Genomic DNA, 26816 nt, shown 5'->3' with positions numbered 1-26816 from the left:
TATGGGAAGGCCTGGACTGACAGACCTGCAAAGGTAAATTCTCTGGTGAGCTCAGGACAAACTGCAGAGGTTACATTTCCACACACGGTTGACAAAGTCAGTTTGCCATAAATATATTCAGGAGAGACAATTCTGCCTCTGTTCATAGTCGATCCATTTTAAAGACATTTTTAACAAGCAGAAAGTGCTAGTGTTGGGAGGGAGAGTTCTGGGAGGTTGCTAGACAATGACAAAGCCCTGGAATGAGCAGAAGGGACAATGGGCTGTTAGAGTTTAGCTCTTTACTGACAGAATTCCGGAGGCAAAAAATTAGGAAGAGTTCGATGAATAGTCTTTGTTCTCTGCTTAAAAGCAGACAATAACAGATGCATGCCTCACTAGAATTTGAAATGTGAAAATCTACAAACAAATTTGATTTTTTATTTAGTGTGATTGTTAGAAATTGTCTCATGGGGGTAGTTTTAAGAGAAGGGTAATGTTTCATAAGTAAGATCTAAAATTTGCTTTCTAAATTATTTGTCTAATTTGGAAAAACAGAGTTTTTCATTTTGCTGCTTACCTTGGGATATTTCTTTTATAATATTGAAATAATGTCCATACATTATTTGAAACTAATGGGCTGAAAATATATTTTATAAACATAATTTATTAAAACTTATAGTATGAAATAAGATAACAAAAGAAATCCTCTACTTTTGCTCTCTCTGAAAAGGAGTCTAAGAACTTATGAACAAAATCAGAAATATTTGAGAAAACATATCAGGTTATAAAGTTTGGGGAAATTTTGACACTGACTGTATTAGTAAGGATTAGGTTTAACTACATATAGTAGATACCACATAGCAAAATAACAGAGGCATAAGCCAAATAGATTATTTCTCCCTCATGAACAAAAGTCTGATGGTGGGCAATCCCTGGCTGGTGTGATAGTTTTATAGTTACCAGGGATTTAGGCTTATTTCATGTTTTTGCTTCACTATCCTAGCATGTATCTTCCATTTTCAAGGTTGCCTTGTGATCCGTGATGATTTTTGGAATTTGAATCATCTCATCCACATTCCAGGTTTAAGAAAGGAGGGCTAGGGGTCATTCCACTCTTAAGCAGTTTTTCCAGAGGTTCGGAAATACTTTGGCTTACATCTGATTGTTCATAATTTAGTCCCATGGCTGCACTCAGCTTTAAGGGAGGCTGAGGCATTTCAGCTGGGTACATTACTGCTCCTAATAAAATCGGGGCTGTATTAACAAAAAAGGAGAGAATATATTGGTTAAACAACTAGCAGAATCTGCCAGAACTGGTATAATTCCCCAAGTCAAAATACCTTTTAATTTTAAAAATAAATTTTATTTATTTATTTGTTTGTTTGTTTGTTTATGGCTCCGTTGGGTCTTCATTGCTGCACGTGAGCTTTCTCTAGTTGTGGCGAGTGGGGGCTACTCTTTGTTGCGGTGCGTGGGCTTCTCATTGTGGTGGCTTCTCTCCTTGCAGGTCACGGATTCTAGGCATGCGGGCTTCAGTAGTTGTGGCAGGAGGGCTCAGTAGTTGTGGCTCATGGCTCTAGAGCTCAGGCTCAGTAGTTGTGGCACACAGGCTTAGTTGCTCCACTGCATGTGGGATCTTCCCAGACCAGGGATCCAACCCGTGTCCCACCTTCATTAGCAGGTGGATTCTTAACCACTGCACCACCAAGGAAATCCCCAAAATACCTTTTCATCTCATTGTTTTTAATCGATGGGTGTGTGCATGTGTGTGTGAATGTATTTGTGTATGTGTGTGTGTGTACATATAGATAATTAAATCCAACACCAATCATTGGTAGGAATCATAATGCCTTTAGAGAAAGATTATAGCATTAATTATAGATACATATAAACCTCATGAAAGACATTCACCAGAAAATATTTCCTGGATACTTTTGTATATATTTTTAAAGACTCATTTGCTTATAGACACAAAGTACTTGTAATAATTATTGGAACAATAGCTGTGACTTTGCTCTGCTGGAATTGCCTCTTGCATACATAAACAGAAGAAAGGTGCTAATCCATGCGCCAGTGGATTCATTGGCAAGCGTCCATCAAGGCTACTTGTCACAAGCATTTCGGTGTATGTTGAGACATGTACTTACTTTAATTGCTGCCTTTTTATATGTGTCAATTTAATTTTTTTTCTTTACAGATAGAAAAAAAAGTGAAAGGCAGGAAGTATGCACCTTCCCACTGAACAAAAGGAAAGGCAGTTCCCTCAGTTCTTAAGGAAGAGAAAATGCAGACTTCTCAAGGGTTGCCTTCAACCCAGAGCAAGTGCAATCACTTTCCTGAGTGCTTTTTTGTGTGGCCACAATGTACTGTCTCCTTACTCCCCTCTGGGATTGGGCTTGATCTTTTCAACACGTCTTTGTAACGAGGAGCTAGAAAACACAGGATTTAAACATGGTGGGAAAGGAAGGATACTGAGGTCATGTGAACAGCAGGGCAATCAAGCAGCTGTTGAGTTGGAGAGAAAAAGCTGGATCTTATCAGAGTAGATGCTGTCAAGAGTCACAAGCTTACATGACATAAAGTTACACTTGTTTGAAGTATGCCATCACAAAATGCCAGCCTGACATTAAGCTGCTTTACAGAGGTATCATGTCCTTAAACAGCCTGCTGAATATCTGTCACTGGGGTGCCACTTTCCTCCCTGATTTTGTGATACCCTGGCTTGCCTCCAGGCGCTGTGAAGAGTGTCAGCAACTTAGAAAAATTCTTAAAAGGAAATTAATTTTGATTTCCTTTGACATCCTAGAGAGTTTCCTTTTTAGCTGGGATCTCCATCCCATCCAGCCTCCTCTCCCACATTAAGACGTGGCAGTTTACTGTGCATGTGAGAATCTTGGCTTGACACGCTTAAAAAACCAAAGCATTTTTAAAATTGAAGTATAGCTGATTTACAATGTTGTGTTCATTTCTGCTGTACAGCAAAGTGATTCAGATATATATATATATATATATATATATAAAAAATACATTCTTTTCCGTTATGGTTTATCATAAGGTATTGGATATAGTGCCCTGTGCTCTACAGTAGGACTCTGTTGTCTATCCATCCTCTATATAATAGTTTGCATCTGCTAACCCTAAACGCCCAGTCCTTCCCTCCCCCACCCACCCCCAGGCAACCACAAGTCTGTTCTCTATGTCTGTGAGTCTGTTTCTGTTTTGTAGATAAGTTCGTCTGTGTCATATTTTAGATTTCACATATAAGTAGTATTTGTCTTTCTCTGACTTACTTCACTTAGTATGATGATCTCTAGGTCCATCCATGTTGCTGCAAATGGCATTATTTTATTCCAAAACATTTTCTATATGATCAGTAACGTGTTAGGTACTCTACATGAATGGTCTCACTTAATTCTCACTGAATCTCTAAGGTAGGTTCTATTATTATATTCACTGAAGTGGAAGTTCTGAGAGATCCAGGGACTTGCCTGAGATCACTCTGCTGACTCGTCAGCAGAGAATGGGGATTTGAACCCAGCACACCGATTGCAGGGCCTGGGCTTGCAATCAGGATGGTGCTGCTTTCTTCAAAACCTGTGTCCAATGAGTGACCTAGGTTGGGAGGAGATGGTAAATTAAGAAATATTTATAGAGGGGACACAAGAGGGCAAGAGACAAGAGAAAGCGTCTCCCCTTTGTCTTTAGAAAGACATGTGGTTAAGAAAACAAGAAGAGGTTTTTCCTAGTAGGAACAGGCCACAGGAAGTGTGGCTGAGGAGAGCCAAGACTTTATGAATAAGGCAGCTGGAGCTTTCCATTTCCAGTGTTCATCTCCAACAGCACTGCTGTGATCGACCAGGAACGAATTCCCCAGTGAAACATCAACAAGGTAGGAAATGTCATAATTATATTTTCTATTATCCCCCAAGGAATACATTAGCATGGCAGACATGGCTATAATTTGAAAGAAAAGTGATATGTAGCAAACACAATTGCTGATAAAACAAGCTGAGTTTTTAATCCTCTGGTATTAACAAAAAGGCCAAGATAAGAAAGAGAGTCTCAGTTTTTTCTGTGCCTGTTCTCATGTGTAGTTGTAACTGGGCAAGAACCATGCTCAATTGGTTTGCTCTATGCTTTTCTCTAATGAGTAGACATATGTTCAGCATGTTCTGGACAACCCCCTGGAGGTCAGGTTGGTACCTGAATGGTCCAAGCAATGATTTGGGTGCCACCATCTACCTGCAGTTCAAACGAACCAACAAACAGAAATCCAGCCATTGTTCTTGACTCAGCCCTTCTCACACTTACCTTTCCATTAAGTTTCCAGTTCTGTCCCCAGAACCGATCTCAAGTTCACTTATTTCATTCTCTACTGCCATCACCCTTGTCTTAGACAAAATTATCTTTTGTCAGGATCAGAGACAGAAGCCTTCTAAAAGCAATCTCTAAAATCAAAATGGTTTAAGCAAATACATATAAACCATGTGCCTGTTTGAAACCCTCCGGCCATGGCTTCCTAAGTACTCCAGAAACAGAGTCTAAGCCTTGTTTCTTGTGCCCCAGCCATGGAAGCACCTCTCATTCTTCAAAAGGCTCATGCTCTCTCTCTAGGCTTTTCCATTTTCTGAACCTTCTGCCTGGAGACTTGTTTTTCCTCCTTATTCTTTAGGCCTCAGCACTGACCTCCCCTCTCCTGGAGTCATTCTTGTGGTGAGATTGGCAACCCTCCCCAGCCACTCTCTTCATCCTCGTTTCCCTCATAATTCTCTTCATAACATTTATATTGTGTCTCGAGCCATTTCTAGTTCCTTTTACCTTCTCATCAGAAGGTAAGCTCTATAAGGGCAGAATTCTCAAATGGATCTGGCACATTTGTAGAAACATTAATGGATAGGCTAATTATTTTGAGACATTCCTCTGGATGGGAGCATGCAGGAATTTCTTCTTGCTGACACTGAGGCAAAGAGCCTAATAAACTTGGTGTGATCTTTTCTGTCTCAATCATTCATAAATCTTTGCATCTTTGGAACCCTAATGGGACTAAGAGAGGGGAATAAATAAGAATTTTTTTGTAAATACATGAAGATATTCTTGTAAATCTTCATTTCTTATTTCATATGGTCAGTCATTTTTAAGCAGGAAGCGAAATTGATGATTTATCCTTTAGTAATCAAATTCATTGCCATCAATTATATTTTCCAATAGCTTTTAACTAAATGGAATGATTATGTCTAAGAAGCATGAGGTTTTTATAGGGAAGGGCAAGACTTCTGTTCCGTCTGTCTATGATGCTCATTGCAAAGGTAAAGCTCGCGTATAACGTGGTCCAGCCATGCGCACAGCGGGGCCCCTCTCTCAGCTATGCATCAAGTCTCTTTCCTTAGTTCCCTTTAAAGACGTACGTATCAAAACCATCAATACTTTTTGGTCACGGATTCTTCTTTATTCTAGTTTCAATTTTCACGCCTGTACCAACAGGTGTGCGGCCCCAGCTTTTTGATGAGTCAGCACAGTCTGGATGTGTTAGTGTCATTGTGTGTGTTTCCCAGGATGTAGGGTCTGTGCTCACTTTGGGAGCCTTAGTCTAAAATTTGGCAACGAATATCACTAGTGTCAAAGGGGTAAACAGTTTTTTTTATCTTTATGGTGAAAATGAAGATGAAATAAGTCATCCTGAGTTGATTCAATATTAATACCAAATACTTTTAATTCTTTCTGAAAATATTTACAGAATTTATTTCTGTATATCAAAGCAAATGTTATATTCTTAGGAAATTTGCTTCTTATCTTATATTGTAGCTTCTTGTACATTTTTGTAATAAAGGGTTTCTACATACTGGATTTTCCTAAAGAGAGGAACATGGCTTGTATTTTTGATTTAGTTTCTTGGGATATAATAACCGTGTCATGGGTTTTGTTATCTTTAAATAAAAACACCTTGTCTACAATACATAGATTTGTTAATATTATATCCTCAGTTTGACAAAATGTTGTAAACTAATTTGATTTTATGTATTTTTCTGATTTTCCTTGCTACTCTTTAAGTATTGGAATGCTGTGGAGATTTTATAATACAGATTTTCCGTAGTCTAACCTCAGGGAAAACTTATTACCTCCTTTATAATTACTCAGTGGGTATGAGAAATACCTGCTCAGTGATCCATCTCATTAATGGGTCTTGTCTTGACTGACTTGAAAAGAACCAAGGAAAGGATTTGATGGATTTGTTCAGTCAGGTACTGTCCTTGATTTCTCTGAGTGACTTTCTCTCCTCTTCACCCCCTTCTACCTGTGCTCATGCCCAATAATGAAAAGCTCTTACCTTCAGTGCAGAGGAGACCAGACCTTCCATACGGACAGAGGCAGACAATGTCTGTCCCGGATTTAGGAACACAGGTGGCACCATTTCTACATGGGTTGCTTTCACAAGTTGCAAACTGGCACTGCTTGCCCGAGTACAGCCTTGGACAGTCACAAAACCAAGTTTCACTATCACTGAGAAGGGAAAAGCAATTATAAAACCAATCAGAAAACAAAAAATGATCTTTTACACACACACACACACACGCACACCCCCACATACACACACAAATAAAATTAACAATTGTGTCTTGTCTAGTAAGTGGAGTTTTTTCTTCTCTCTTTCTCTTTCTGTGATTTTAAACTTATGAGTATTTGTAGCTGTGTACTTTACATTGAAAGAAGGTTAATGCCTTTTTAGATTGTCCAAAGCCATGCATTCTATTTTAAGCAGTCTATTTTTATTTTTTATTTAACTCATCTTTTATTTCACCTAAGGTGCCTTTTCAGGGCTTCATTAAATAGGTGTGGTGTTGCCTCAATAAAGTGCTTCAAATGTCTACTAGAAAAATCCATTTTAGGCTCCAAGCTCAGAGGAGAATTTCAAGCTGGGGCTAACCTTCTCCACAGAGGACAAGTCCTCCAAAAGCCACCCTTCTGGTAATTAGGAAAGAAAAGCACAGTGGGGAGTTGTAATGACTACACAGCTCTCCAGCTTAGACTTTGGCTTGGTGGCCACCTGTGAAAGAAAAGCTCAGGAAAAATACTCCTCTCACCTGCTGGGGAAACACTCTCCAGAGGGGACAGTGACTTAAATCTGTGGTTTCTGCATTTCCTGCATCTATTCCCCTTTTAAAGTAACAGTAGTTTTAGTTTTCACTTCCAGACCCCCAGCCCTCAAGAATCTCAGCCCCCTGATTGGGAGGGGCAGACCACCTCTTGGTGTCAATCACAGCGATTAGTGCAGGATGGACCCCAGGGCCAAAGTACTGGTGGCATCTGCCTATCCAGAGGGCTGAGGATAAATAACTAATATGTAGCAATGAAAATATTAGAGACTGGGGAGATAGATAGATTATTGATGATATTATTTGGGTATTAGATCCAACCATTACACAACAGTTATATAAGCTAGGTATCTTAACCCCCTTTTAGTTTTTAAGCCAATATGAGTTGCGGTTTTGTCACTTGTAGTAAAATGAAGTCCATTTAATATTGATGTCCTTTCCTTCCATTTTTTTCCCTTTCTCCTTGTTACCTCGGTCCACCACGTACCTTGCCATGTATGGATCTAGGTTTTTATCTTTCCTGCTTTCATCTTATCTTCTAAACATGACTGTTAACTCTTAAGTGTAGGTGCCAGGACCACCCTGAAAATTAGGAAGCTAACATATTTTGTCTTCATGACTCAGCCTCCTCCCAATCTGGTTGTAGATTTTACCCACACTATGGACTTGTTCTCTTGTCCTTCTCATCTTTCTGGTCTCTCGATAGCTTCCTTACATCTTTTAATCCCCTTAGTCCAAAATAAATTTGCTCACAAGAAAGTATCATATTCTTTCATACTAATGAATACCCAACTTGGAAATCTGGTGAGGTTTCCCTTTCCTAAAATGTCTGCACTTTATATTATTTATCAACGTGAATGGGGAGAAGCACTATGGGGAAGGTATGTATCAGGCAGCTGGTAAAGCTGACTTTGGTGGGGTGAGGCTTTGAGACCTTCAGATTTTGCCAACACATAAGGTGTCCTGTAAGTGATCAGTAATTTACTCATTTTATAACTTTCAGGGCAACTTGCTTAGCAGTTTACAAATAGTAGAAAATATCATAGGTTTCTAGAGTTGGGAAAAAAATTAAAAATCAATATCACCACCCTAGACAAACTCTTCTGTTTTGGGGCAACAAAACAAAGTTTTGAGGATTCTTGAGCCAACATTGTGCCTTCTTGCCTGAAAATAGTGGTGAAAGAATAGCCAGACCACCTGGCAGGTACAGAGATGCCTTCTGATGGGACTTAAAGGTTAATTAGGAGCTTAATGTTGTTTGGGGCTATGGATAAATCTAATGTAACTTTGCCCCCACCCACCTAACTTGGAGTTAAAAGCTCAGCATTAAGCATATGTTTTCTAGGACAAAGTGTAGGAGTATAACACTCTTGAAAGCTGCATTCTAGATCAAATTTATCTTTCTGTAGTAAAGGAGAACACCACATATATGAAAGTCAAACAAATCTAAATATTGATTGATTTAATATAATCAATCATATAGACTTAACCCAAGGTGCTTTTATGTTAAACCAAGGAAAACACTAATTTTAATCATGTTCCATTGATAAATCAAGTCTCATTTCCTTTTTGTTTTCATCAGCTGTTGGGAGCATTTGCTTGTATAAATTCATGGGAAGACAACAATTGTCTGCATTGTACATCAGTAGACAGCTAGAGCAGAGAGTGAACTTAAAATTCTCTAGAAAACACTCTATGAAAGGGGAAAATGCCTTCTCTGGCTAAACAAGGGCAAGGGTCCAAAGCCCTCTGACCCATCTTGGTATTTCATTAGTATGTTATTAGAAAGAGTCAGCTTTAACAAATTGAGATTTTGCCAGATGATGGTACCTGTGTACACTGTACTTCAAAGTGTACCTTCAAATCCCAGAGGATTTCCTGGAGAGCCAGATACTTCACCAATAGTTTTAATAAAATAAATCTTTGCTACCAGCTGTGTCACACCAGAATCTAAAGGTTACTCCTATTTAGAGCTTGCCAAAGATCTCATTCCTAAATCCCAACTTCTTCAGAAGCCAGCAAGTCAGCTGTTTTTGCTGTCATGTAACTCACTTCAGTGCCTGTCTATACCCTGAAGCAAATGGCAGTGTCGACCAGGAAAGTGAGTGACCTGAGGTTGAAGGACCCTATGTAACAGTCGATTTTTGGATAACGATTAAAACAATGTCACCCTCCCTCACCCAGTTTACTCCAGATGTTGTAACGCTGCTGTGAATTTATTGGGCGCTGTTTAATTAGTTATGGGAGAATTATCCACATGGAATATGCAAACCATCTAGAAAACTGTTTTGCAAATCTTCCTCTAAGGAGGTCAGGACAATTTTCTCAATGGAAAGTAGTTGTGGGCGAGAACTTAGATGTTGAGGAAGCTTTTACCTGTACTCCAGAATACCGTATTTATTGCCAACTGCTCTCAACCAGTAACCTCTGTCACTGACAGAGCCATGTGCCATGGGATAAATGAGCGTTGCTTCTGCTCTTGTTGGGGAGACAACATAAGTGCATGAACTAGTCTCTGTGAGACATAGCATGTGTATGTGACAAGAGAATTTAGGCAGTAGCAAGGATTTTAAAGTCTTAGTTCTGTAATGCATGGATTCAGATGTCTGTGGCTTCTAAAAGTTGGTCTGAACTACGTAATGTTACCAGTGAATCTCCCGTGGAGATCTTAAAATGTGCATTCCTGAGCTCCCCTTGCTCTCTGAGATTCTGATTTAGGAGATCTGGGGTGAGGTCGAGATTCTGCAGTTAAGAAATTTATGAGGTGATCCTCTTGCATAGTCTATTTGAGCTTAAACCAGCTCTCCAGAGACTAATTTTCTCTCCAGAGTAAAAGCTTGATGGGCACTAGTTACTATTGTATTCTTAGCAGGATGCCAGGGCATTATAATTTTCTTTCTTTTTTGGGGTAACATTTTGACTTTTGACTAACATACATCTGAAAACATGATATTTACCCATCAAAGTACAAAGATTAGAGGGTTTTTATTTTACTAGTGCCATATAGGGTCTATTGCACATATATTTTACACTTGACAACACAAAGCAGAAAAATATTCACTCATTTTAAACGTTAAAAAAACCCACCCATCTAAGTGTATGCAAACATCTGTATATTTTGCACTATAACTGCTACAATGTATCTGATTACAAGTCACAATACAGTCAGCATACCAAATGATTGTCATTAAGTTTCTATGTTTATTAAAAATTATCTTTAGAAAATTTAGCTGACTAACAAAGTCAAAGACGCTGGCTTGAAAAGGATGCTCCTTATTTACATAGCACAGCCAGATGCCTGAAAACCTTCTAGAACTAAAAGGACTCCTCATGTATTAACTTAAAAAATAAATAATTCTTTCTGCACTCTCTCACAGATCATTAGTGGATTTCAAAGCTGACCACCCACAGTGTCAAGAGAGTGAGATTCTCAGCAGGAAAATGTGCAGGAATGAATCCTTATGAATAATGTCTCTAGACACTTCTAAAAAATAAAGTGACTGTTGGCAAAAAGAGCCCATCTCTCTTCATAGGCTCTTCTATTTATAGCACACGTCACAGGCTTAGGGAAGAACGCAAAAGAGATCCTGAATAGCTGTGGTTCAAGAGGGACTGCCATTCTGCTTTCAGGAATTTCCCAAATTACAACCACAGAGCAATCCCCCCACCCCCAGAATTCCTTCACATTTTTGAACTCCTTTCCAAGAAGTTTTCAGCTGTGTGTGGAGACTTGCTGTCCCAGCACCACACATAGTTGTTTTGTCTGTCTCTAAGACAAAGCTGCCTAAAAGGATGCTATTTCTTGCAACAAGGCATGCCATCATACTGGACATTTTTCATTTTTAACTTTTGCTTTTTAAAAGTAGCCAAACCTGAAAATAATAGAAAAAAATCAAAACGAAAATTATCTTAAGGTGGTCTGGAAAGTGAACTAGGAGAAACATCGTCTGTATAATCTACCCATGAACAGAGAGGCTGGAGAAAATGTCTTTCTGTTTCAGGAGCTTTTTACTTTATATGGAAAGAATTTACTAAAGGCAGAAACAAAGAAGAAGGAAAATGATAAGAGCAATAATAAAAGTCACAGACTCACATGTGAAGAAAATATAAAACATATCTAAAACAGGAATAATTCACAAAAGATATAAAATATTTTTGTTTCTTCCTGTTCTAGGAGCTACCAATTCTATCTCATGGGTATTTTGTGAAGAAAATTTGAATTTATGTTATAATCTCTCTCTTTTTCTCCCTCTATCCCTCCTCCTCTCTCTTAAAACCATGGTTCAAGACCTTTCACAAAAGGTCTTCATTGATAAAGAAAAATGATCAGAAATTCCTTCCCAGCAAGAGACATCTTTTCCATTTCTTTTGCTTTGGACCCACTTGTCCTTATGAAATGGAGATAAAGCCTTGTTTCCAAGGGAGGAGACTCAGAAAATATCAATCCCAAACAGAGAGCTAACATAGTAAAAGCGGCCATAAGCTAAATAAATTAAATGAGATATGCATGAAAATGTGCCTAGCACAGCATGTGACACTGATCAGCTATTCATTATATTTTAGGGAAAAGAGGGGGCATAGGTGAAACATACGATTAATTGAGCCTGAATCAGTTAATGATGGCATAAAAGCTATAGAATGGAATCTGATACAAAGAGAAGTGGTCTGATTTGACCCAACAATTTGACTCCTAGGCAAAAAGCCAATAAAAATGAAAGCATATGTCCACACAAAAACTCATAATGAATGTTCATTGCATACTCATGATAACCAAAAGACAAAAACAACCAAATGTCCATCAACTGACAGAAAACAATTTATATGAAATTTGCAGAATAGGGGAATCTATAGAAACAATAGATTAGCGATGGTCTAGGGCTGGGTTGGAGGTGGAGGGATTAGGAGGTAATAGCTTAACAGTACAGGTTTTCTTTGTTGGGTGATTTTTCATGTTCTGAAATTGATTGTGGTGGTAGTTATACAACTATGAATATACTAAATATTATTGAATTGTCCACTTTAAATGGGCAAATTATATGTGAATTATATCTTAATAAAGCTGTTACCAAATATAAAAAAAAAGTATGCAAAGAAGTAGGGAAAAAAACAATAAAGAGAAATGGGCTGGGACAGGATATTGATGGGTGAGAAAATAAAATTGTGCATTAGAATGCATCATTTCATACATCCCCCAATTAAAAAAAGTATCTTAGGGTCTTGAGATTAGACTTTGTGTCCAAGAAATGATTTCAGAATAGTTTTCTTACTCTGTGTTCATTGCAAAATTAGCCAGTTTCCAGTCCCGTGCACCATGAGGGCATTTTGGCCAGGATTTAATATAATGTTATCAGTAAATGCAATGCTTATGAAGCTCTGGAGTTCTCAGATAATTTCCTGTAAAGATAATGTGCCTATTTGGAGGCTATTTAAGGCTAGGAGAGTTGGTATAAGCTTTCAAAATGCTATTTTAACTCCTACTAAAAAGAAACAAAAAATTCTCTTAAAATGTTTAAGCCAACAAATTGTTGTTTCACGTGCTCCCCTGACCTCAGTCATGTTCACACACATACAGTTTCTACTCAGCTATTTCCATAGTTAGTTCAACTGTTGTCGGAAGGTGGAAGCATGGCCTGCAATGTTGATGGTTGTTCTTTTCTAATGTTAAGGACTATTTACAAAATTGCTGTAGGGGATAATTTATTCCTCACAAACATAAGGAATAGAGGACCTTGAAGATGGCGGAAGAGTAAGACGCGGAGATCAACTTCCTACCCACAGATACACCAGAAATACATCTACACGTGGAACAACTCCTACAGAACACCTACTGAACGCTGGCAGAAGACCTCAGACCTCCCAAAAGGCAAGAAACTCCCCACGTACCTGGGTAGGGCAAAAGAAAAAAAAGAAAAAACAGAGACAAAAGAATAGGGATGGCACCTGCACCAGTGGGAGGGAGCTGTGAAGGAGGAAAATTTCCACACACTAGGAAGCCCCTTCGCGGGCGGAGACTGCGGGGGGCGGAGGGGGTAGCTTCGAAGCCGCGGAGGAGTGCACAGCAACGGGTGCGGAGGGCAAAGCGGGGAGATTCCGGCGCAGAGGATCGGTGCCGACCGGCACTTACCAGCCCGAGAGGCTTGTCTGCTCACCCGCCGGGGCGGGCGGGGCTGCGAGCTGAGGCTCTGAGGCTCGGGTTTCGTTTTGGACGGAGCGCGGGGAGAGGACTGGGGTTGGCGGCTTGAACATAGCCTGAAGGGGTTAGTGCACCACGGCTAGCCGGGAGGAGGTCTGGGGAAAAGTCTGGACCAGCCGAAGAGGCAAGAGACTTTTTCTTCCCTCTTTGTTTCCTGGTGCGTGAGGAGAGGGGTTTAAGAACGCTGCTTGAGGGAACTCCGGAGACGGGCGCGAGCCGTGGCTAAAAGCGCGGACCCCAGAGACGGGCGGGAGACGCTAAGGCTGCTGCCGCAGCCACCGAGGGGCCTGTGTACGAGCACAGGTCACTCTCCACACCCCTCTTCCAAGAAGCCTGTGCAGCCCGCCACTGCCAGGTTCCCGGGATCCAGGGACAACTTCCCCCGGAGAACGCACAGCGGGCCTCAGGCTGGTGCAAAGTCACGCTGGCCTTTGCCGCCGCAGGCCTGCCCCGCACTCCGTGCCCCTCCCTCTCCGCCGGCCTGAGTGCGCCTGAGCCCCCGAATCAGCGGCTCTTTTAACCCCATCCTGTCTGAGCAAAACACAGACGCCCTCCAGCGACCTACACGCAGAGGCAGGGCCAAATCCAAAGCTGAGCCCCTGGGAGCTGTGAGAACAAAGAACAGAAAGGGAAATCTCTCCCAGCAGCCTCAGAAGCAGCAGATTAAAGCTCCACAATCAACTTGATATACCCTGCATCTGTGGAATACCTGAATAGACAACCAATCATCCCAAATTAAGGAAGTGGACTTTAGGAGCAAGATCTATGATTTTTTTCCCTATTCCTCTTTTTGTGAATGTGTATGCTTCTGTGTGAGATCTTGTCTGTATAGTCTTGCTTCCACCATTTGTCCTAGGGTTCTATCCGTCCATGGTTTTTTTAAAAATTTTTTTCTTAATAATCAATTTTAATTTTAATAACGTTATTATACTTTTCTTTCTTTCTTTCTTTCTTTCTTTCTTTCTTTCTTTCTTTCTTTCTTTCTTTCTTTCTTTCTTTCTATCTTTCTTTCTTTCCTTCCTTCCTTCCTTCCTTCCTTCCTTCCTTCCCTCCTTTAGACAAGGAATCATCCCAAATTGAGGAGGTGGTCTCTGACAGCAAGATTTATGATTTTTCCCCATTTACCTCTTTTAGTGAGGGTGTATGTGTATGCTTCTGTGTAAGATTTTGTCTGTATAGCTTTGCTTCCAACATTTGTCCTAAGGTTCTATCCGTCCCTTTTTTTTTTCTAAATAAGAATTTTTTAATTCAATAACTTTATTATACTTTATTTTATTTTTACTGTATCTTCTTTCTTTCTGTCTTTTTTCCTTCTTTCCCTCCTTCCTTCCTTCCTCCCTCCCTCCCTCCCTCCTTTCTTTCCTTCTTGCCTTCTTTCCTTCTTTGCTTATTTCTTTCTTCCTTCCTTCCTTCCTTCCTTCCTTCCTTCCCACCTTTCCTTCTTTCTTTCCTCATGCTTCTACTAATTCCCTCTACTTTTTCTCCCTTTTATTCTGAGCTGTGTGGATGAAAAGCTCTTGGGGCTCCAGCCAGGAGTCAGGGCTCTGCCTCTGAGGTAGGAGAGCCAACTTCAGGACACTGGTCCACAAGAGACCTCCCAGCTCCACATAATATCAAACGGCGAAAATCTCCCAGAGACCTCCATCTTAACACCATCACCCAGCTTCACTCAACGACCAGCAAGCCACAGTGCTGGACAACCTATGCCAAACAACTAGCAAAACAGGAACACAACCCCATCCATTAGCAGAGAGGCTGCTTAAAATCATAATAAGGCCACAGACACCCCAAAACACACCACGAGATGTGAACCTGCCCACTAGAGAGACAAGATCCAGCCTCATCCACCACAACACAGGCACTTGTCCCCTCCACCAGGAAGCCTACACAACCCACTGAACCAACCTTAGCCACTGGAGACAGACATCAAAAACAGCAGGAACTACGAACCTGCAGCCTGCAAAAAGGAGACCCCAAACACAGTAAGATAAGCAAAATGAGAAGACAGAAAAACACACAGCAGATAAAGGAGCAAGATAAAAATGCACCAGACCTAACAAATGAAGAGGAAATAGGCAGTCTACCTGAAAAAAGAATGCAGAATAATGATAGTAAGGATGATCCGAAATCTTGGATATAGAATGGACAAAATGCAAAAATCAGTTAACAAGGACCTAGAAGAACTAAAGATGAAACAAGCAACGATGAACAACACAATAAATGAAATTAAAAGTACTCTAGATGAGATCAATAGCAGAATAACTGAGGCAGAAGAACGGATAAGTGACCTGGAAGATAAAATAGTGGAAATAACTACTGCAGAGCAGAATAAAGAAAAAGAATGAAAAGAACTGAGGACAGTCTCAGAGACCTCTGGGACAACATTAAACGCACCAACATTCGAATTATAGGGGTTCCAGAAGAAGAAGAGAAAACGAAAGGGACTGAGAAATATTTGAAGAGATTATAGTTGAAAACTTCCCTAATATGGGAAAGGAAATAGTTAATCAAGTCCAGGAAGCACAGAGAGTCCCATACAGGATAAATACAAGGAGAAATACGCCAAGGCACATATTAATCAAACTGTCAAAAATTAAATACAAAGAAAGCATATTAAAAGCAGCAAGGGAAAAACAACAAATAACACATAAGGGAATCCCCATAAGGTTAACAGCTGATCTCTCAGCAGAAACCCTACAAGCCAGAAGGGAGTGGCAGGACATACTGAAAGTGATGAAGGAGAAAAACATGCAGCCAAGACTACTCTACCCAGCAAGGATCTCATTCAGATTTGATGGAGAAATTAAAACCTTTACAGACAAGCAAAAGCTGAGAGAGTTCAGCACCACCAAACCAGCTTTACAACAACTGCTAAAGGAACTTCTCTAGGCAAGAAACACAAGAGAAGGAAAAGACCTATAATAACGAACCCAAAACAATTTAGAAAATGGTAATAGGAACATACATATTGATAATTACCGTAAATGTAAATGGAGTAAATGCTCCCACCAAAAGACACAGACTGGCTGAATGGATACAAAAACAAGACCCTTATATATGCTGTCTACAAGAGACCCACTTCAGACCTAGAGACACATACAGACTGAAAGTAAGGGGATGGAAAAAGATATTCCATGCAAATGGAAACCAAAAGAAAGCTGGAGTAGCAATTCTCATATCAGACAAAATAGACTTTAAAATAAGGACTATTAAAAGAGACAAAGAAAGACACTACATAATGATCAAGGGATTGATCCAAGAAGAAGATATAACAATTGTAAATATTTATGCACCCAACATAGGAGCACCTCAATACATAAGGCAAATACTAACAGCCATAAAAGGGGAAATCGACAGTAACACATTCATAGTAGGGGACTTAAACACTCCACTTTCACCCATGGACAGATCATCCAAAATGAAAATAAATAAGGAAACACAAGCTTTAAATGATACATTAAACAAGATGGACTTAATTGATATTTATAGGACACTCCATCCAAAAACAACAGAATACACATTTTTCTCAAGTGCTCATGGAACATTCTCCAGGATAGATCATATCTTGGGTCACAAATCAAGTCTTGGTAAATTTAAGAAAATTGAAATTGTATCAAGTATCTTTTCTGACAACAATGCCATGAGACTAGATATCAATTACAGGAAAAGATCTGTAAAAAATACAAACACATGGAGGCTAAATAATACACTACTTAATAATGAAGTGATCACTGAAGAAATCAAAGAGGAAATCAAAAAATACCTAGAAACAAATGACAATGGAGACACAACGACCCAAAACTTGTGGGATGCATCAAAAGCAGTTCTAAGGGGGAAGTTTATAGCAATACAAGCCCACCTTAAGAAGCAGGAAACATCTCGAATAAACAACCTAACCTTGCACCTCAAGCAATTAGAGAAAGAAGAACAAAAAAAACCCAAAGCTAGCAGAAGGAAAGAAATCATAAAAAACCGATCAGAAATAAATGAAAAAGAAATGAAGGAAACAATAGCAAAGATCAATAAAACTAAAAGCTGGTTCTTTGAGAAGATAAACAAAATAGGTAAACCACTAGCCAGACTCATCAAGAAAAAAAGGGAGAAGACTCAAATCAATAGAATTAGAAATGAAAAGGGAGAGGTAATAACTGACACTGCAGAAATAAAAGAGATCATGAGAGATTACTACAAGCAACTCTATGCCAATAAAATGGACACTCTGGAAGAAATGGACAACTTCTTAGAAAAGCACAACCTGCCAAGACTGAATCAGGAAGAAATAGAAAATATGAACAGAACAATCACAAGCACTGAAATTGAAACTGTGATTTAAATCTTCCAACAAACAAAAGCCCAGGACCAGATGGCTTCACAGGCGAATTCTATCAAACATTTAGAGAAGAGCTAACACATACCCTTCTCAAACTCTTCCAAAATATAGCAGAGGGAGGAACACTCCCCAACTCATTCTACGAGGCCACCATCACCTTGATACCAAAACCAGATAAGGATGTCACAAAGAAAGAAAACTACAGGCCAATATCACTGATGAACATAGATGCAAAAATCCTCAACAAAATACTAGCAAACAGAATCCAACAGCACATTAAAAGGATCATACACCATGATCAAGTGGGGTTTATTCCAGGAATGCAAGGATTCTTCAATATACGCAAATCTATCAATGTGATAAACCATTTTAACAAATTGAAGGAGAAAAACCATATGATCATCTCAATAGATGCAGAGAAAGCTTTTGACAAAATTCAACACCCATTTATGATAAAAACCCTGCAGAAAGTAGGCATAGAGGGAACTTTCCTCAACATAATAAAGGCCATATATGACAAGCCCACAGCAAACATCATCCTCAATGGTGAAAAACTGAAAGCATTTCCACTAAGATCAGGAACAAGACAAGGTTGCCCACTCTCACCACTCTTATTCAACATAGTTTTGGAAGTTTTTGCCACAGCAATCAGAGAAGAAAAGGAAATAAAGGAATCCAAAGCAGAAAAGAAGAAGTAAAGCTGTCACCGTTTGCAGATGACATGATCCTATACATAGAGAATCCTAAAGATGCTACCAGAAAACTACTAGAGCTAATCAATGAATTTGGTAAAGTGGCAGGATACAAAATTAATGCACAGAAATCTCTGGCATTCCTATATACTAATGATGAAAAATCTGAAAGTGAAATCAAGAAAACACTCCCATTTACCATTGCAACAAAAAGAATAAAATATCTAGGAATAAACCTACCTAAGGAGACAAAAGACCTGTATGCAGAAAATTATAAGACACTGATGAAAGAAATTAAAGATGATACAAATAGATGGAGAGATATACCATGTTCTTGGATTGGAAGAATCAACACTGTGAAAATGACTCTACTACCCAAAGCAATCTATAGATTCAATGCAATCCCTATCAAGCTACCACTGGCATTTTTCACAGAACTAGAACAAAAAATTTCACAATTTGTATGGAAACACAAAAGACCCCGAATAGCCAAAGCAATCTTGAGAACGAAAAAAGGAACTGGAGGAATCAGGCTTCCTGACTTCAGACTATACTACAAAGCTACAGTTATCAAGTCGGTATGGTACTGGCACAAAAACAGAAAGATAGATCAATGGAACAGGATAGAAAGCCCAGAGATAAACCCATGCACATATGGACACCTTATCTTTGATAAAGGAGGCAGGAATGTACAGTGGAGAAAGGAGAGCCTCTTCAATAAGTGGTGCTGGGAAAACTGGACAGGTACATGTAAAAGTATGAGATTAGATCACTCCCTAACACCATACACAAAAATAAGCTCAAAATGGATTAAAGATCTAAATATAAGGCCAGAAACTATCAAACTCTTAGAGGAAAACATAGGCAGAACACTCTATGACATAAATCACAGCAAGATCCTTTCTGGCCCACCTCCTAGAGAAATGGAAATAAAAACAAAAATAAACAAATGGGAGCTAATGAAACTTGAAAGATTTTGCACAGCAAAGGAAACCATCAACAAGACCAAAAGACAACCCTCAGAATGGGAGAAAATATTTGCAAATGAAGCAACTGACAAAGGATTAATCTCCAAAATTTACAAGCAGCTCATGCAGCTCAATAACAAAAAAACAAACAACCCAATCCAAAAATAGACAGAAGACCCAAATAGACATTTCTCCAAAGAAGATATACAGACTGCCAACAAACACATGAAAGAATGCTCAACATCATTAATCATTAGAGAAATGCAAATCAAAACTACAATGAGATATCATCTCACACCAGTCATAATGGCCATCATCAAAAAATCTAGAAACAATAAATGCTGGAGAGAGTGTGGAGAAAAGGGAACACTCTTGCACTGCTGGTGGGAATGTGAATTGGTTCAGCCACTATGGAGAACAGTATGGAGGTTCCTTAAAAAACTACAAATAGAACTAGCATATGACCCAGCAATCCCACTACTGGGCATATACCCTGAGAAAACCAAAATTCAAAAAGAGTCATGTACCAAAATATTCATTGCAGCTCTATTTACAATAGCCCGGAGATGGAAACAACCTAAGTGCCCATCAACAGATGAATGGATAAAGAAGATGTGGCACATATATACAATGGAATATTACTCAGCCATAAAAAGAAACGAAATTGAGCTATTTGTAATGAGGTGGATAGACCTAGAGTCTGTCATACAGAGTGAAGTAAGTCAGAAAGAAAAAGACAAATACCGTATGCTAACACATATATATGGAATTTAAGAAAAAAAAATGTCATGAAGAACCTAGGGGTAAGGCAGTAATAAAGACACAGACCTCCTAGAAAACGGACTTGAGGTTATGGGGAGGGGGAAGGGTGAGCTGTGACAGGGCGAGAGAGAGTCATGGACATATACACACTAACAAACGTAGTAAAGTAGATAGCTAGTGGGAAGCAGCCGCATGGCACAGGGATATTGGCTCGGTGCTTTGTGACAGCCTGGAGGGGTGGGATAGGGAGGGTGGGAGGGAGGGAGATGCAAGAGGGAAGACTTATGGGAACATATGTTTATGTATGACTGATTCACTTTGTTATAAAGCAGAAACTAACACACCATTGTAAAGCAATTATACCCCAATAAAGATGTTAAAAAAAAACCATAAGGAATAGTAAATAACAACTCTAAAAGACACACATTTAGGAACACTGAAACATTTTTATGAGCATTGCTACATTGTTGAATCTGCAACAAGAAATGTAATTTTTTTTTTTTTTTTTTTGCAATTTGTTGCTTATTTCAGGTCCTCTTTTTCCTCAAATCTTTATGTTCTAATATTGGGTTGGGGAAAAAAGCAAGAAATTTAGAGGAGTTCTTGCCTTTTATACTCTTATACTTATTCAGGCTTGCTCTTATAGTACAGTATAGTACAAGAGGGTGACATCTGGAACTGTCCCAGATCTTATGCAGAGTCAGTGTCCTGAATGATATAGACCATATATTATTGACTGGCAAGATGTTTAGTGTCTATCCCTTGAACCACATGGTATATTTAGCTTATAATTTTGAAGGTCATATACAAAGTTGAGCACACAGTTATGAGGAACAATATCGAGTTTGCCATTCAGTGCTGACTCTGTACAAGAGGTTGTTTCCTCAGTCCCAAGCCCAGTTCAAGTCTTTGTCTTGGGCAGCTCCCTCGCTGTAGCATAGCCGGCACGTTTAAGTTAGTCCAGATCACGTTCTCTGTTCATCTGACTTCTTTCCTCCTTCCACAAAACAGTTGTTCAGATCTTTCCCAATCTCTAAGCCCTGTGACCCATACTCACGTGGGATGACTTCATTTCTGACCTAATAGTTAAAATTTCATTCATCAACATCAGTGCTTGACTTTCTACATCACCTCCTGTACTTACTTTTCCACCCTTCTCTCCTTTTACCCAGTTGAAGGATTTTGGGCAGGGAAGTAATAATATTATGTTTTAGAATTTTTATTCTAGGGCTGTTACTGTCCCAAATGTGAAAGCCCATCTACTGACACTGGCTTGCGGTGAAGGAAAATGCAGCATTTGTTGCAGGGCACCCAGCCTGGCGCCAAGCAAGGAGAATAGGCAGCTCATGCTCAAAAGACCCAAACTCCCTGATGGCTTTCAGGGGAGGGTTTTTAAAGGCCAGGTGAGGGAGAGGATAGCAGTGTGTGTGATCCATTTGCATACATCCTTCTGATTGGTTGGTAGTGAGGGAACAGGATGATGTGTCGGGAATCTCAATCATCAGCCTTTTGGTTCCAACCAGTCTGGGGTCAACGTGCTGGTGGTCAGCAGGTAGTTAACTTCTTCCACCTGGCGGGGGTTTTAGTATCTGCAAAACAGCTCAAGAACATAGTTCAGGATATTATCTATAGCCCTTGAAGAGGAACTAAAAGTTCTGGACTTTGTTTTATGACAAAACTATTATTAATTTGTCTTGTTTGAAAATTTTCCTTTGTTTCTGCGTTTTCTCACTTCTCTGATTAAACTTGCTCTTTGGAACTCAGGGAAGGCCTAGGAGGCTAAAGCTCTTCTACAAAAAAGAGGTGGGGGACATGGAGGTCTGTTCCTGGGAAGGCCCGCAATCCTGCTAGGTTTCAGGGCTACAGTGTGGAAAATGTACTGGGGGGACACTGAGGGAAGGGGGGTTTCTTTCCTAGTTCTGATGTGCTTTCTTCTTCTTACTGCTGCTGGGGGCACCCAGTGGTGCTCACTCCCAGCAAATTTCAGCTGTGCTTCCAAGTATGGTTTTCCAGTGAGTTCTGCTGGCCCTTTGTTGTTGTGGGCAGCACCTTGGTGACTCAGCAGCAGCCCTGTGGGTGCCTTCTCAGGGAGGTCCTCACACCCCAGAGGATGAGTCAGCAGTGCCTCTGCCCGGTTTCCTGGGAGCCTCTTTAACACCCAGTGGGTAGCTTCCTCTCCCATTTCAGGCCTGTGGCACCTTTGTGAACTTTTCTACATCCAGTGGCCACACTCTCTGTAAGGTGGTCTCAATACCCACCAGTGTGTGTTTGTGTGTGTGTGTATGTGTGTGCTCCAAATTTGCTCCTTCCCTGAGTATTCTTCCTCAGACCTGGAAGAAGGGAGTGCTCCCTACATTCACTATACCTAAACTCTTTAATGCACTGTTTACATTTTAGGAGTTAATACTCTTATTTGCTAAAAATTCTTCATATTCAACTTTCCTAAGTTACTATGTGGCTTCTGTCTCCTGCCAGACCTCAAGTTATACACAGATTAGCCAGGTGTGTAGGTTATTAAAGAAATCCAAGCAGAAATGTAGATAAACCCAATGGAAGTGGGCATGGAGAGAAATGGTTTGATACATGCTTAGAGGAAAAATATTTAGCTAACCTGATGATGGGTTTCTGGTTTGGGCAATGGCATAGATTTTGATGCCATTCTTGGAATTGAAGTATACAGATTTGGAATATAGAGGGAATATATAATGAACTCACTTTTACATGTATATTATTTGAAGCATCCATGGATATCCTAGTGAATATGCGATGTAGGATCAAAATAAACTGTATGAATGTAAAAATAATTTGATTTTCATTAAAATTAAGAGAACCTATGGATTACAATGCTAGTTGGTGTTGAGGGAGAGGCAGCTGAAGGAAAATAAACTTTGACTCAAACGCCTAAAGAATTTAAAGTGCTGGATCAACTACTTACCATGTCAGTGAAATGAGAAAGGTTGCACTAAAGTATTTGTCCATTTTACTTTTGTTATCACTGCATGAAAAGATACTCGTGTGTGTGGGAACATAGTATGGGAAAGTTCTTTTTAAGCTTAAATGAACACATACTTTTTTCTTGGATAGATACAGTTAACATACATGAAAAAGCTGTTGTTCCCAAGAGCAATTTGGTGAGCTTATTGGGGATAGTTGTGAAGGTGAAAACTATGCCTGTAGGAGAGAACTGACTAGATAGAAAGCATTGCAGCTCCTTTTCACACAACTGTTCTGCAGACAATGGTGATGATGATGATAATTCATTATCAAATGAACCATCTGGGAGGAGTACTAAGAGAACAGCAGGAGTAAACAGAGACAGACCCTAGCAAAGTGTGGGCACGGTTGTCTTTTGTTTGGGGTCATAATATTTCCCCTTAGCTTATTATACTGAATGTATGATTAAACATAAAGTGTTCCCACCTTAAACTAAGTCTGAAGTAGAAAGGCTGTGGTTTTATTTTAACTGCAGTACTATCTGGAAACTCATTCTATTAGGGTACAAATTTACATATATTTAGGGCATGATTATAGAGTATTATTTTGTATTAAGTTGATAAAACTGAGATAAAAAGGTCAGAGAACTGAAAACAGCTTTCCTGAAGAAAGAACTACTGACAATAAATCACTGCTTTGCTACCTTTGATATACGTGTGCTTCTTTTCCTTTTTCTTTTTTCCTTTAATCCTGAAAGGGATAATTTGAGTTTTAAATACAAGAGGTTGAAAGTGGCTTCAGGCTTTTTCAATTAAAAGTTTAAGTTTTCAAGTTCTTTGTCCTGGAAAAGACTATCTCTTCTTGGAACTGGTTGACACGTTAAATGGACTATTTCTTTGAAAACGCTGTACAATGGCCAGCCTTCATCAAAAGGTGCTTCAGCTAGAGGTGAGCTTCTCAGTTCAGTGACCTTACGGACGGTAAAGGGTAGTTTTAAAAGGTATTGATGCCTAGTTAACACTTTTTTTTGCACACTATATTAGATGTAACAATTTTCTTTTACATTAAATGGATAAAAAAAAGAACAGTCAACTTTCCTGCTGTTTCAATAGTTTCAATTAGTTTCTCCCCCTCAATTATTCCATCAGATTGGCTCCATAACATTTTGCTATTTGGGGGAATCATTTTAAACCCCTTTCCCAGGAGTTTATTATTTTTAAAACAATGATTCACCATAAAATGCATCTCCATCTGCAGGAAGCAATTCCTAAATTGCTTCACTTGACAAATCCCAAACCGCTAGGCTCACTATAGCACAGAAATAGAACTGGTTTGGAAAGGGATTACCTATTGGGTTCAGAAAACCTTCTTCTGAGACAGGTTATGGCACGGAGCAGATCTCTGAAAGCTAGAGGCTACTTTTCTTTTTATTTTTTTAGTACAATTTATTTGAAGTTTTGTTTCATTTGTTTGAAATATTTCCTGGTAAAAAAGTTGGATTTCCTGGTGACTAACATATATGAGTTATTTAGTTGGTGCAAATTCTCCAATCAGTTCAAACTGAATGACATTTTTCTATGCAACTTAAAATAGATTTGAATAGACACATATTTTAATACTTTTTTTCTCAGAATGTATAAATCTTGAATTCAATTCAGAATTCATTTCATTTAAAGTTAATTCCTCCCTCTGCCCCTCCATGGCACATATATGCAAAGTATTCAGCACGAAGTTATTTCTATTACTCATATAATAGAGTTATATTTTTGGCATAGGTTTTATTTATAGGAAAGTGTAAAATGGGTTAGAAAATCTTCATTTATCTTAGTTGTTTTAAGTCTAATCAAAGTAAAATAGAAGTCAAAAAAGCAGGTCAAAGGACAAAGACTTGTTTGCTAGTTTAATCACATGTAGGAAGCTATTGTTCTCCTTGGCACTTAGAGAGGTTGATTATTCTACAGGATTTTAAAAGACAAGGCACAATTTATCTTAATCCTATGTCAGCATGTTCCTGAAACTGATTAGCCTTTCACACTAGAAAGAAGAGACACATTAGAACTTTCAATCGAAAAATCCTGCAGCTACTTTCAACCTCTGATATCTAAAATCAAGTTATCTGTTTTTTAAAAAAAGTGAAAAGAACTAGCTAATCTGTAAATTGTTCAGGAGTCATTTGTTCTCAAAAAGTATCCCAATTCCTTCATGAAACCTCTAGGTATGAAGGTGCATTGTAATATATAAAACAGGACTATTTAAGGGATGCTTTGTTTTTTTACAAAAGGTGTCACTCAAGTCTCCAATAAATAGCTTCATACAAATATTTTTCAGAGATATCCCATCTGCCAAAAGCAAGGTTGTCACATTGTGTTTGGTTTTGCACTGAAGTTCCTTGAAGACAGTCCATAAGCCTCCTTGAAGGGCAAAAGGACAGGTCTTTTACCCAGCCTGCTGTACCTCAGCCAGAGCTAGTTTGCTTTCATTTTGAATCATTCATTTATTCACTCACTCAACAAATATGACCTCTCTATGCCAAACATTGCTAGGCACTGCAGTGAATAAAATAGATCTTGCCCCATTTTGTATTGAATTTACATTCTGAATGGGGAGACAGGCATTAAGAAATTAAGTATAAAATTACAAATTATTTTAAGTGCTAAGAAAGATGATTGCAGATGCTTCAGGAGAGGACAGCAGGAGGCTTTTTTTAGATGAGTGATCAGAGGGGAATTTTCAATAAAATTAATAATTAAATGGAAATATAAAAAATAAGGAATTGGCCTAGGTGAAGAGTGGGGTGTGTTTCAAACAGTGAACAACATATATGAAGGCCAAGATATGAGCAGCAGCCTGACATATCCCAGGACTCAAAAGCAGCCATTTTTGCCTAGAGTTCAGAATAGGGGAGGGGGTTTGAAGAACCAAGAAGAGGCTAGATCCTACAAGGATGTCTCTGATTTTATATCCAAATATACCCAACATTTAACTTAAACATAATTAGTGTGATGTTTTTCCCCCTCATTTGAGCAAGGTGATACTCTAAAAAATTCCTGCTACACATCATAACATAGTATTCATCTTTCTTTCTTCAATGGATTCCTTCAGCTAGTAATCAGTCACAACCCTCCCCAACTTTTAAAGCAATGGTTTCCTCTTATATGTGGAACAAAATTCAACCTTTTTTTTTTTTTTTTTTTTTCTTAACCAGAGCCCACATGTCTGGACATGATCTGGCCCCTCTTCCCTCTGATTCATTGTCCTCTTACTTTAGAAGCCCTGGACGTGCCATGTCAAGTCCCCTCGGCTCCACTGACTGGAGCAGCTATTCTAGGCAGCTCCCTGGGAGCCCAGGCTCACCACACTCTGCCAATTTCTCACCACAAGAGTGTAAATCATTTTTGCCTTGGGCTCAGAAGTTCACACAGCCTCCTTCTTGCCCTGGGCAGAGGCAGCCTGAAAGAGCAGCATTAACGCCTCTGGGACAATCTTCAACCAGTGGTGGTTGGAAGGAGTGGAAAAATGCTTCTTCCTTTCACCCTTCAGTTGCCCACTTCTTGGAGAGCTTCTGAGGGCTTCTCAGGAGGCTCCAGCAGAATTGAGCCCCTGTCACCTAGAGCAGCGATGCAATAACTTCCCCTTCCCTTGACCTTGCCCTGCTCTGTCTCCTGGCTCCCAGTCCTTCGTTGGCTCCTTGCCATCACTTCTGATAAGTTGTTTGTACCTAAGCCTGTGATACAACCTCTGTTTTGGGGGGAACCCAAACTGTGGTCCTGACTTTGCAAACATTCTGTGTTTGCTCTCCATTTAGGCTCTTTGTGCTCTGCCTGGAACTTTCTTCCTCCTTTGTATAGCTTTACGTGGGCCTTC

At 39.4% G+C, this 26816-nt stretch overlaps 1 protein-coding gene across 1 annotated transcript in view; it reads right to left on the bottom strand.

The window, feature by feature from the left end:
- EYS (eyes shut homolog) overlaps positions 1–26816 on the bottom strand; it is a 1671360-nt gene that overhangs the window by 129303 nt on the left and 1515241 nt on the right. The window contains exon 34 of the mRNA XM_060167756.1: positions 6308–6480. Coding sequence (XP_060023739.1) covers positions 6308–6480 — 173 coding nt within the window. The remainder of the gene's footprint in view (positions 1–6307; positions 6481–26816) is intronic.

Source organism: Lagenorhynchus albirostris, chromosome 12 (genome assembly GCF_949774975.1).
Source record: "Lagenorhynchus albirostris chromosome 12, mLagAlb1.1, whole genome shotgun sequence".
In the NCBI taxonomy this organism is placed as follows: domain Eukaryota; kingdom Metazoa; phylum Chordata; class Mammalia; order Artiodactyla; family Delphinidae; genus Lagenorhynchus; species Lagenorhynchus albirostris.
This window is presented reverse-complemented; position numbering and strand designations above follow the sequence as displayed.